This window comes from Gorilla gorilla, chromosome 5 (genome assembly GCF_029281585.2).
Source record: "Gorilla gorilla gorilla isolate KB3781 chromosome 5, NHGRI_mGorGor1-v2.1_pri, whole genome shotgun sequence".
NCBI lineage: Eukaryota > Metazoa > Chordata > Mammalia > Primates > Hominidae > Gorilla > Gorilla gorilla.
Genome location: NC_073229.2, coordinates 49,045,345 through 49,057,752, shown reverse-complemented (window position 1 = coordinate 49,057,752; position 12,408 = coordinate 49,045,345). Strand labels below are relative to the sequence as shown.

At 48.9% G+C, this 12,408-nt stretch overlaps 1 protein-coding gene across 2 annotated transcripts; it reads left to right on the top strand.

Moving 5' to 3' along the window:
* The first annotated feature begins 2,829 nt into the window (after positions 1-2,829).
* Positions 2,830-6,570, top strand: LOC101143844 (class I histocompatibility antigen, Gogo-B*0201 alpha chain). Of its 2 annotated transcripts, XM_055389977.1 has the most exons (8): positions 2,830-3,359; positions 3,488-3,757; positions 4,000-4,275; positions 4,852-5,127; positions 5,232-5,351; positions 5,792-5,824; positions 5,931-5,978; positions 6,146-6,570. In XM_055389977.1, exons 1-7 carry the CDS (start codon positions 3,287-3,289, stop codon positions 5,972-5,974), a joined length of 1,092 nt encoding a protein of 363 aa, XP_055245952.1. In that variant the 5' UTR covers positions 2,830-3,286; the 3' UTR covers positions 5,975-5,978; positions 6,146-6,570. The 2 variants fall into 2 exon arrangements, with proteins under 2 accessions (XP_055245952.1, XP_063563535.1); XM_063707465.1 differs by having other exon boundaries at positions 3,205-3,359; positions 5,792-5,978.
* Positions 6,571-12,408: the final 5,838 nt, after the last annotated feature.

Here is a 12,408-nt window from a genome sequence, read left to right as displayed (position 1 = left end):
GTGAGCTCTCATCATTCTTGTTTAAACACCTAAGAGGCATCCAAATTAGTGCAACATGGCAAGAAAATGAAATAAGAAACCAATAGAAGGACCAGGCATGGTGGCTCATGCCTGTAATCCCTGCATTTTGGGAGGCTGAGGTGGAAGGATCACTTGAGTTCAGGAGTTTGAGACCAGCCCGATAGTGAGACCTCATCTCTACCAAATAAAAACAATTTTAAAAGAAAAAAGATCAATAGATAGGAAAGGAAGAAACAAAAGTCTTTGTCACCAACTTCATTACATATGTAGAAAACACTAGGGAATTCTGAAAAAGTCTCTGGAATTAATCATTGAATTTGCAAAATAGTTCATACAATATATTTAATAAGTCACTTAGATGAACACGAAAAGATAGCAAACAATACTAGTCATCAAAGAAGTGCAAGTTAAAACCACAATGAGAAACCATCACACATCACCTACAATAGGTAAAGTTAAAAAGACATTTGATAAGTCTAAATACTGTCAAGAATATGGAAAAAATAGGAATGTCTGATATTGCTGGTAGGAATGCAAAAAATGTGGCAGCCAATTTGTAAAGTGGTATGGCAATTTCTTATACAGTTACCCATCTATTACCACATGGCCCAGCAATTCCACAAATATGTATTTATCCAAAAGAAATAAAAATGTAAGGCCACACTTGTAAGCAGTTATTTATAGTGGCTTCATTAATAACAAGCCCTAACTGGAGGAATCCACATGTCTATCAACTGGAGGCAGAGAAACCAGTGAATAAGCTGGGATTCCAGCAATACTCAGCAGCTGCTCAGCAACAAAAATGAGTGAATGGCATCATCTCAAACATCATTATGCTAAAGGAGAGACCAAACGAAGGACTACATAACATACGACTGCACGTCCATTACATTCTAGAAATTTCAGTATTGCAGTGACAGAAAACAGAGTGGTGGTTGAGTGAAGGGAAGGGGTGAGGGTGGGAGGCAAGGATTAAATAGAAAGGGGCAGAAAGAAAGTTTTTAGGGAAAAGAAACGGTTCTCTACAGCGCCACAACTCAGAAGTAACTGGGCGGTGGGAACTAAGGGGAGAGGAGGGTGTGAGGGAAGAGGACAGAGAGAAGGGCTGGGGAAGCAGGAGGTGAGGAGAAGGAGCAGGAGAAAGGACTCTACAGCAGTGGAGGAGCCTAGCAGGGGATTCTTTGCATTCTGGGTTTCTCTACTGGGCAGTGTGGTAGTTACATGACTATAAATAATTACCAATATTCGCCAAAAAAGTGCAGCTAAAACTGGTGAATTTTATTACACATAAATGCCCTAATAAGCAAAAAAAAAAAAAAAAGGGGGGGGGGGAGGGGAGGCAAAAATAAAGACATTTTTAGATAATCAAAGCCATAAAATTAATTTCCTAGGGGTCCTGTACTACATTTAATTTTAAAGGAAGTGCTTCAGGGTGAAGGAAAATGATACTAGATGGTTACCCAGATATACAGAAAGGAACAATTAACAACAGAAATGATGCACATACACATGTCACATTCACACTCATTTTCTTAATTTCCTGAAGACATATGGCTACTTGTTTAAAACAAAAAGTATTACACTGTATCATTGAGTTTATAATATAGATTGATGTAATATATAAAACAATAATAGCATAATGGTAGGTTACAAGAAACTACACTGTTACAAGTGTCCTTTATTTTGCTGGATGCAGCTTAATATTACCTGAACTTCACTGTGAAAAGTCAAGGAATCGGGTTTCCATTCTTTGCTATTGTGTAAAGAAATATAGCCAAAAGCCACTAGGAGAATTAAAACCATAAACTAAAAAATGTTTATTTGACACATAAGAAAGTAGTAAAGGAGGAACAGAAACAAAAAGATATGAGACAAATTGAAAACATATAGCAAAATGGTAGACCAAAACCCAACCATTGTAAGTGAAGAAATGACATGACCTGAGTCACATTAGCAGGACTGCTGAGCACTGTGGGGAGAACAGACATGGGCAGGAGGTGAGGGACAGTGTTAGTGCCACAATTCAGGAGTGAAAGGGTGGCAGGGACTAAGGGGGGGGGGTGTGAGGGATGAGAGGGGCAGACAGAAGGGCTGGAGAAGCAGGAGGTGAGGAAAAGGAGCAGGGGAAAGAATCCTAAAGCAGTGGAAGAGCCTGGCAGAGGGTTCTTTGCATTCGGTATTTAATACATTTTGTTGGACTTCCTAAAAGCTAATTGGCTCCTTATGATTAAAAAAAAAGAGTTACAAAAATACCAAGTGTCCAGATAAAACATGCACACTGCTTAGATGTGCGGAGTTCAGGAAAACAGGCAGTGCTTGAGCGCTGGTGAAGAGCATTGGGACTGCATGGAGCACTCGCAACTTTGAGGTGATGACTACAGGTTCCCGGTTGCAATAGACAGTAACAAACCCCGCTTCTTTATATTCAGGAGATGTTCTGGACTCATATAGGGAAACTCGGGGTGGGGAATGAAGATAATTTTAAATGCAACAACCCAGAGTCACAGATCCATAGTCTGGGAAAGTAAAACTTACGAGCTTTGAGAGTTTAATTGTAATGCTGTTTTGACACAGGTCTTTCACAGATTGGAATTCTAATCATTCAGGGATTACCAATATTGTGCTACCTACTGTATTAATAAACAAAAAGGAAACTGGTCTCTATGAGAATCTCTGTGTGGTGGCTTCAGACAAAACTTCGCCAGGTTTAGAGAGAAAACCCCTGTCTCTACACCTCCATTCCCAGGGCGAGCTCACTCTCTGGCATCAAGTTCCCCGTGGTCAGTTTCCCTACACAAGATCCAAGAGGAGAAGTAAGGAGTGGGAGGCAGGGAGTCCAGTTCAGGGACAGGGATTCCAGGAGGAGAAGTGAAGCGGAAGGGGGTGGGCGCAGCCTGGGGGTCTCTCCCTGGTTTCCACAGACAGATCCTTGTCCAGGACTCAGGCAGACAGTGTGACAAAGAGGCTGGTGTAGGAGAAGAGGGATCAGGACGAAGTCCCAGGTCCCGGGCGGGGCTCTCAGGGTCTCAGGCTCCGAGAGCCGTGTCTGCATTGGGGAGGCGCAGCGTTGGGGATTCCCCACTCCCCCGAGTTTCACTTCTTCTCCCAACCTGTGTCGGGTCCTTCTTCCAGGATACTCGTGACGCGTCCCCATTTCCCACTCCCATTGGGTATCGGGTGTCTAGAGAAGCCAATCAGTCGCCGGGGTCCCAGTTCTAAAGTCCCCACGCACCCACCCGGACTCAGAATCTCCTCAGACGCCGAGATGCAGGTCACGGCGCCCCGAACCCTCCTCCTGCTGCTCTCGGCGGCCCTGGCCCTGACCGAGACCTGGGCCGGTGAGTGCGGGTCGGGAGGGAAATGGCCTCTGTGGGGAGGAGCGAGGGGACCGCAGGCGGCGGCGCAGGACCCGGGGAGCAGCGCCGGGAGGAGGGTCGGGCGGGTTTCAGCCCCTCCTCGCCCCCAGGCTCCCACTCCATGAGGTATTTCCACACCGCCATGTCCCGGCCCGGCCGCGGAGAGCCCCGCTTCATCACCGTGGGCTACGTGGACGACACGCAGTTCGTGTGGTTCGACAGCGACGCCGCGAGTCCGAGGAAGGAGCCGCGGACGCCATGGATAGAGCAGGAGGGGCCGGAGTATTGGGACCGAGAGACACAGATCTCCAAGACCAACACACAGACTTACCGAGTGGGCCTGGGGACCCTGCGCGGCTACTACAACCAGAGCGAGGACGGTGAGTGACCCCGGCCCGGGGCGCAGGTCACGACTCCCCATCCCCCACGGACGGGCCGGGTCGCCCACAGTCTCCGGGTCGGAGATCCGCCCCGAGGCCGTGGGACCCGCCCAGACCCTCGGCCGGCGAGAGCCCCAGGCGCGTTTACCCGGTTTCATTTTCAGTTGAGGCCAAAATCCCCGCGGGTTGGTCGGGGCGGGGCGGGGCTCGGGGGACGGGGCTGACCGCGGGGGCGGGGCCAGGGTCTCACACCATCCAGAGGATGTATGGCTGCGACATGGGGCCGGACGGGCGCCTCCTCCGCGGGTATAGCCAGTTGGCCTACGACGGCAAGGATTACCTCGCCCTGAACGAGGACCTGAGCTCCTGGACCGCGGCGGACACCGCGGCTCAGATCACACAGCGCAAGTGGGAGGCGGCCCGTGCGGCGGAGCAGGAGAGAGCCTACCTGGAGGGCCTGTGCGTGGAGTGGCTCCGCAGATACCTGGAGAACGGGAAGGAGACGCTGCAGCGCGCGGGTACCAGGGGCAGTGGGGAGCCTTCCCCATCTCCTATAGGTCGCCGGGGATGGCCTCCCACGAGAAGAGGAGGAAAATGGGATCAGCGCTAGAATGTCGCCCTCCCTTGAATGGAGAATGGCATGAGTTTTCCTGAGTTTCCTTTGAGGGCCCCCTCTTCTCTCTAGGACAATTAAGGGATGACGTCTCTGAGGAAATGGAGGGGAAGACAGCCCCTAGAATACTGATCAGGGGTCCCCTTTGACCCCTGCAGCAGCCTTGGGCACCGTGACTTTTCCTCTCAGGCCTTGTTCTCTGCCTCACACTCAGTGTGTTTGGGGCTCTGATTCCGGCACTTCTGAGTCACTTTACCTCCACTCAGATCAGGAGCAGAAGTCCCTATTCCCCGCTCAGAGACTCGAACTTTCCAATGAATAGGAGATTATCCCAGGTGCCTGTGTCCAGGCTGGTGTCTGGATTCTGTGCCCCCTTCCCCACCCCAGGTGTCCTGTCCATTCTCAGGTTGGTCACATGGGTGGTCCTAGGGTGTCCTATGAGAGATGCAAAGCGCCTGAATTTTCTGACTCTTCCCATCAGACCCCCCAAAGACACACGTGACCCACCACCCCATCTCTGACCATGAGGCCACCCTGAGGTGCTGGGCCCTGGGCTTCTACCCTGCGGAGATCACACTGACCTGGCAGCGAGATGGCGAGGACCAAACTCAGGACACCGAGCTTGTGGAGACCAGGCCAGCAGGAGATAGAACCTTCCAGAAGTGGGCAGCTGTGGTGGTGCCTTCTGGAGAAGAACAGAGATACACATGCCGTGTGCAGCACGAGGGGCTGCCGGAGCCCCTTACCCTGAGATGGGGTAAGGAGGGGGATGAGGGGTCATATCTCTTCTCAGGAAAAGCAGGAGCCCTTCTGGAGCCCTTCAGCAGGGTCGGGGCCCCTCATCTTCCCCTCCTTTCCCAGAGCCATCTTCCCAGTCCACCATCCCCATCGTGGGCATTGTTGCTGGCCTGGCTGTCCTTGTGGTCACCGTAGCTGTGGTCGCTGTGGTCGCTGCTGTGATGTGTAGGAGGAAGAGCTCAGGTAGGGAAGGGGTGAGGGGTGGGGTTGGGTTTTCTTGTCCCACTGGGGGTTTCAAGCCCCAGGTAGAAGTGTTCCCTGCCTCATTACTGGGAAGCAGCATCCACACAGGGGCTAACGCAGCCTGGGGCCCTGTGTGCCAGCACTTACTCTTTTGTGCAGCACATGTGACAATGAAGGACGGATGTATCACCTTGATGGTTGTGGTGTTGGGGTCCTGATTCCAGCATTCATGAGTCAGGGGAAGGTCCCTGCTAAGGACAGACCTTAGGAGGGCAGTTGGTCCACGACCCACACTTGCTTTCCTCGTGTTTCCTGATCCTGCCCTGGGTCTGTAGTCATACTTCTGGAAATTCCTTTTGGGTCCAAGACTGGGAGGTTCCTCTAACATCTCATGGCCCTGCTTCCTCCCAGTCCCCTCACAGGACATTTTCTTCCCACAGGTGGAAAAGGAGGGAGCTACTCTCAGGCTGCGTGTAAGTGGTGGGGGTGGGAGTGTGGAGGAGCTCACCCACCCCATAATTCCTTCTGTCCCACGTCTCCTGCGGGCTCTGACCAGGTCCTGTTTTTGTTCTACTCCAGCCAGCGACAGTGCCCAGGGCTCTGATGTGTCTCTCACAGCTTGAAAAGGTGAGATTCTTGGGGTCTAGAGTGGGCAGGGGGGTGGTGGGGTAGAGGGGAAAGGCCTGGGTAATGGAGATTCTTTGATTGGGACGTTTCGCGTGTGTGGTGGGCTGTTCAGTGTCATCACTTACCATGACTAACCAGAATTTGTTCATGACTGTTGTTTTCTGTAGCCTGAGACAGCTGTCTTGTGAGGGACTGAGATGCAGGTTTTCTTCACGCCTCCCCTTTGTGACTTCAAGAGCCTCTGGCATCTCTTTCTGCAAAGGCACCTGAATGTGTCTGCGTCCCTGTTAGCATAATGTGAGGAGGTGGAGAGACAGCCCACCCTTGTGTCCACTGTGACCCCTGTTCCCATGCTGACCTGTGTTTCCTCCCCAGTCATCTTTCTTGTTCCAGAGAGGTGGGGCTGGATGTCTCCATCTCCGTCTCAACTTTATGTGCACTGAGCTGCAACTTCTTACTTCCCTACTGAAAATAAGAATCTGAATATAAATTTGTTTTCTCAAATATTTGCTATGAGAGGTTGATGGATTAATTAAATAAGTCAATTCCTGGAATTTGAGAGAGCAAATAAAGACCTGAGAACCTTCCAGAATCTGCATGTTCACTGTGCTGAGTCTGTTGCAGGTGGGGTGTGGAGAAGGCTGTGGGGGCCGAGTGTGGACGGGGCCTGTGCCCAGTTGGTGTTGAGTCCATCATGAGCTTTATGTGGTCAGTCCTCAGCTGGGTCACCTTCACTGCTCCATTGTCCTTGTCCCTTCAGTGGAAACTTGTCCAGCAGCAGCTGTGACCACAGAGGCTCACACATCGCCCAGGGCGGCCCCTGCACACGGGGGCCTCTGTGCTTTCTGAGACAAATTTTCAGAGCCATTCACCTCCTGCCCTGCTTCTAGAGCTCCTTTTCTGCTCTGCTCTCCTGCCCTCTCTCCCTGCCCTGGTTCTAGTGATCTTGGTGCTGAATCAATCCCAACTCATGAATCTGTAAAGCAGAGTCTAATTTAGACTTACATTTGTCTGTGAAATTGGACCCATCATCAAGGACTGTTCTTTCCTGAAGAGAGAACCTGATTGTGTGCTGCAGTGTGCTGGGGCAGGGGGTGCGGGGAGGGGGTTGCTGTAGAAAGAGGGATGGGGAGGGAGGGCACACAAGCAGCACTGCTGAGAAAAACATAGGCGGCCTCTATCTCAGTGTGAGGGGTCCTTGTGCTGTAGCTGCCACAAAACAGCACTTGGCCTGAGGCTATGTTAATAAAGATACTGCTTTCAAAATAGGGAGGTGCTCTACAGTGATCATTCATTCAACTGACCTTTGTCATTGGCCAGACATAGGACAGAATGGTTCTGCATCTGGGGAACACCACTGAAGTAAAATCAGAAAAATCTCTGGCCTTTTGTAGCATATGTTCCAGTGAGAAGAGGCAGACGATAGATACACTATAACCAGAGTAAGGAAGGAAAGTGCTAGAAGGTGGTAAGTGCTGTGAGGCAGGTGATCCAGGATGTGGGCAGTGGGGACAGGGAAGGTGGCTGTTGTGCTGGGTAGTCAGTGTGTGCCTTGTTGCAAAGGTGACTTTTGAGGAAAGATTTGAGAGACATGAGGATGTCTGGGGAAGTTCTTTCCAGGCAGAGGAAGCTCCAGTCCAAATGCACTATGGCAGGAAGGTGTTTGTGTTCCCAGAAGAGCAAGGAGGCCAGGAGGGCTGGACAGAGAGAAACTGAGGTGAGGTCAGAGGTGCGGCCAGAACAGGTGGGCTTGAGGGGAGTGGGGTTGGATCTGGCCTTTGCTCTGAGTGGGATGGGGAGTTAGAGGACAGTTTTGAGCAGAAGAGAGCCATGATATGACTTCTGTTTTAAAAGGATCTCTCTGACGGCTGTGCTGAGAACAGAATTGAGAGGCGAGGGACGAGGGAGGCAGAAGGGAAAACAGTAGGAATCAAGTGCAGTATTCCAGGCTGGAGATGTCGGTTACCTTGACTGGGGCGTGAGCAGGGGAAATAGTGGGACGTGAGGGGATTCTGGATGCATTTGAAGATGGACTCACAGCATTTGCCAATGGATTGTATCTGTGGTGTGAGAAAGACGAATCAAGGACACCCATAGTTGTAAAATGAGTGAGTAGAAGGAAGGGTGGAGCTGCTGTCAGTGGAGATGGGGAGACTCTGGCAGGAGCGTCCTGAGGAGGGGGCATCACAGGCACTCAGTGGAGGACATGTCTACTAGGAAGGCAGGTGGGGGAGCTGGGGTGGAATTTGGACAGACAACTCCAGAGTTTAGGGGAAAGGACTGGGCTGGAGAAATAGATTTAGGAGGTCACACCATATATATGAGACTTAAAACCTCAAGCATGGATGAGGCACAAAGGGAGTGACTGACTATGGAAAAGAATGAGCACAAGGACTGAACCCTGGACCTCCAGTTCTAAGGGGTGTGATCAGACCACACCCAGAGCAGACTGCACAGTTCTGGCCCCACGTCTAGAGGACACTCAGACAAGGAACCCCCATGTGCACCAGGATCACCTGGATGTGGTGCTGAGATCCTGGAAGTCTGGAGTTGAGCAAGAGATTCTGGATTTATGACAAGGCTGGAGCTCATGTTGCTGGTCTCCAGATCACACTTGGAGTAGCAAGAACACCAGGATCCCACATGTCTGAGCATCAGCCTCACCTCTAGGGCTTGTCATATAAATGATTCCTTGGTCTTGTGCATAATACTCTGAGACAAGGGTTCTGGGGAGTGGCCTGTGTATTTTCTAAGTCCCCGCCAGCAATCCTATTGCTCAGACAGATTGGGAACCACTGAGATCAGTGATCAGAGAGTGCCCAGGGTGGGTGGGTGGGGTGGGTTTTCAAACCCTCTTTAAAAGAGGATTTTTCTCACAGAAAGAAAAGGGAGGATGTATATCATCAGTTATGAGAGGTGATATTCTCTGTTGTTCTCTCCACCATGGGGTAGAGGCCAGGTAGACAATTCAGGATGTGGCTCTCGCACAAAGAACACCTCTGAATGCCACTCTCTGACACTCGCCCACAGACTCATTTCTCACTCACTTCTTGGAGAAAACTATGGAAACCAAATTTCTGTAATGTACACATAAAGTTGTAAATTGGTATTGGGGGCTAGTTTTATTGTGGGGAAGGCCACAGAACCAGGCTGGAAACTACACATCCAAGAACAGAATTCACAGCCCACCCTGGATCAGGTCCCTCCTAGGAACAACTGCCCCTGCTGCTGAGCACAGACAGCATTGCTCACACCTCTGACATCCTGGTGCTGGACACTGGACCCTGAGGCTAGGACAGATGTCACTGCTGCACCTGGAAATTGGACATCACTACTGTCACTCAGCCATCTTTACTAAAATGCATTCTGCACAGTCCCAGCCTCTCTGTCACCTCATTCTGGCTGAGTCTGGCAGTGATATAGGAGTTAAGAAGAAATTATTTAGACAGGTAGTGAGGGTACGCAAGGCTTTTAATGGAAAGCAGGCTCCAAATTATTTTCTTTTCTAACAAGGAGCAGCCTGTAATATCAAGCTTCAGACATAGACAAGTAAGCTGGAAGTTTGCACAGGTGAATGCCAGCAGCTGTCCAATAGGAATAGGACGCCTGGGACTGGGCATGTTCACTATGGCAGCTCCATCTTCCCTTCTCTTTGCCAGGCACGTTTACAGTAAGGAGCAGACAACATGTCACCGGCCAAGTGGAAAGCCCATTTGCATAATAGGATGAGGGTGGGGTGAACAGCCTTCCACACGCACTATGTAAATATCACACCTGGTACAACCAACCTGCGGGCCCTACATAAATCAGACACCATCTCCTCAAGCCTGCCTGTAAAATCCGAGGCACTCCCATTCCAGGCCGGAATTCCCTTTTGGGTGCCCCTCTCTCTCACAAGAAGGAGCTGTTTCCCTTTGTCTTTCTTTTGCCTATTAAACCCTTTGATCCTAACTCACTCCTCGTGTGTCAGTGTCCTTAATCTTCTTGGCGTGAGATGACGAACACTTAGTATTTACCTGAGACAATGACACCTCTTCAGCAGGTGGTCATCAGACTGGTGGAGCTTAAAACTCATGTCCATGATCAACTGCAGGGGTGACTGGAGTGTTGTTGTCCTCTTCCAGGGAGGGAGGTGGTGTCTGTCTCCTCTCAACATTTTACATGTTGTAAACCAAAAATAAACATCAAAGCCACCCCTTCCCAATCATTTTAGTGGACACTCTCAGCCAGGGTGCTCAAAAGTTAACCTGAAAGACTGGCTCAGGCCACCATGGGAAGCAGGTGTTCAACATGCCTCATTATGCCCTCTTCCCTCTTGGAATTCAGGAAAAGCTGACCAGCATTTACCATCAACACAGACCTTCAGTCTGATCAGAAACATTTGCAATCTATTCTCTCTGAAGCCTGGCACCTGGAGGCGTCATCTGCATGAGAATTTTGGACTCCACAACCTTTTATCATAACCCAGACATTCCTTTCTATTGATAATAACTCAACCAATTGCCAATCAGAAAAATTAAAAATCTACTTATAACCCAGAAGCACTACCCCACAACCCTTGCTTGCTTCAAATTGTTCCAACTTTCTGAACCGAACCAATGTATAGCTTAAATGTATTTGATTGATGTCTCATTATCTTCCTTAAATGTGTAAAGCCAACCTGTGCCTCAACCACCTTGAGCACATGTTCTCAGGGTCTCCTGAGGGCTGTGTCATGGGCTGTGGTCACTCATTTTTGGCTCAGAATAAATCTCTTTAAATATGTTACTGAGTTTGACTCTTTTCATTGACAGTGTGGAATTCTGATGTAGTAAGAGGGTTCAAGCGCTGGAGTGTGAGGGGTGGGGAAAAGTGACAAATTTTAATTCTTGGAGCAGTGATCCAGGACGAGAACTTTATCTAGTACCCAGTAGGCACGAAGAGTGGCTGAATGAACCAGTGACTAATAAATAACATATTTCCACCCATTCCCTTGAGGATAGGTTTACATCAAGTTTTTGTCTATCCCAGTTTATACTCTAGATTATTGGAGTGGCATTCTGTAATGATGAAATGATTATTCAAACATCTTCCCTCAGCATGACTCTTACCAGGATTAAAACTCCCAGGTTTGTAAGATATCAGAGGTTCTGGGTCCACACGATGTTTTATATTAATATTTATATTTTCTTGTGTGTGGAAATATTTCTGGGGAGAGAATCTCTAACATTTATTAGTTTTTATGTGACACCCTCAAAGGCCTAAAAAATCCTAACTTCTAGATTAAAGGTAGGACCACTCCACGTCTAGACAATGAACAGCTGGTAGCAACCTGTGTTTAGGGACATGAAACAAATGCTTACATTTGTTTATCTTTTCCTGTGGGACCGAAGAAGGCAGAGGTTTACTTGCTTACTCTTACTACAAGTTTCTCTCTGTGGGACGGTGATGGGGTTTTCTTCCACCCAAATAACTTTCTGATTCTCCAACAGCAGCTGGGAGTCCTAGAGTTTGACTCAATTCTGACACTAACTACCTGGAGTTCGCCTCAGACTCTACAGGTTTACCAGCTCAGTCCTACAAGTCTGTCCTCACTTCAGAAGCAAGTCACAAGTATCGGGTCCCAGGTTATCTGCACTTCTGTCTAACATGGCTGCAAAGTCAGGGGTTTCTCACCTCCCAAGGATTGAGAATTCTTAAACTAACTCAAAGAACTCAGAAAGTTGCTATAGCCATGTAAACCAAAAAACGTCTGAGACAGGTCTCAGTCAGTTTAGAAGTTTATTTTGCCAAGCTGAAGACGCACCTTGGAAACAGAGACACAAATCATTGTAGCATCTGTGGCCCATGCTTTTTCCTAACAGGCTTTTGAGGACTTCAATATGTACAGGGGAAAGAGCAGCCAGGAGAGGAAAAAAATAGTCAACTATGCATTCATCTCATGCTCAGTAAATCTGCATTTTAAATAAGATAAAGTAAACGTTGGGTAGAAAAGTCAAATATGCGTTTGACTCTGGGTGGGTGGAGGGATGATTTCTAGTCTTGTCTTTGTCCTGTACCTGTGAAGATAAGCTGTTAATTTACATTGTCAGGGGAAAATTCAACAAAACTGTTTTAGAGTAAACACGTTGGGGCCCACAAGGAATTATCTTGTGAGCAGTTTGTGAGGGAGGCCACCTGGGGAGATATGTGGTCTTCTATCTTTGCAGTTATTTGTTTAGGAACGAAAGAAAGGCAGTTTTTCCATCAGTCTTCAAACTTAATTTTTCCGTTTGGTATAGTGAATTTGGAGTCCTGAAATTTTATTTTCCTTTCACACTCAGTATTGCAGTTTTTTATTGTTATAGCTTGAATCCCCACCTTTTTGGCACCTGGGACCGGTTTCATGGACGACAGTTTTTCCATGGACTAGTGGAGGTGGTGGAGGGCAGAGGGAAATGGTTTCGGATGA

Excerpts from the sequence above, each read along its gene's own strand:
- LOC101143844 (XM_063707465.1), top strand. The coding sequence starts at position 3,287 with ATGCAGGTCACGGCGCCCCGAACCCTCCTCCTGCTGCTCTCGGCGGCC. Across the intron at positions 3,360-3,487 it reads CCTGACCGAGACCTGGGCCG|GCTCCCACTCCATGAGGTAT; the intron begins GTGAGTGCGGGT and ends CCTCGCCCCCAG. Across the intron at positions 5,352-5,791 it reads GTGTAGGAGGAAGAGCTCAG|GTGGAAAAGGAGGGAGCTAC; the intron begins GTAGGGAAGGGG and ends TTCTTCCCACAG.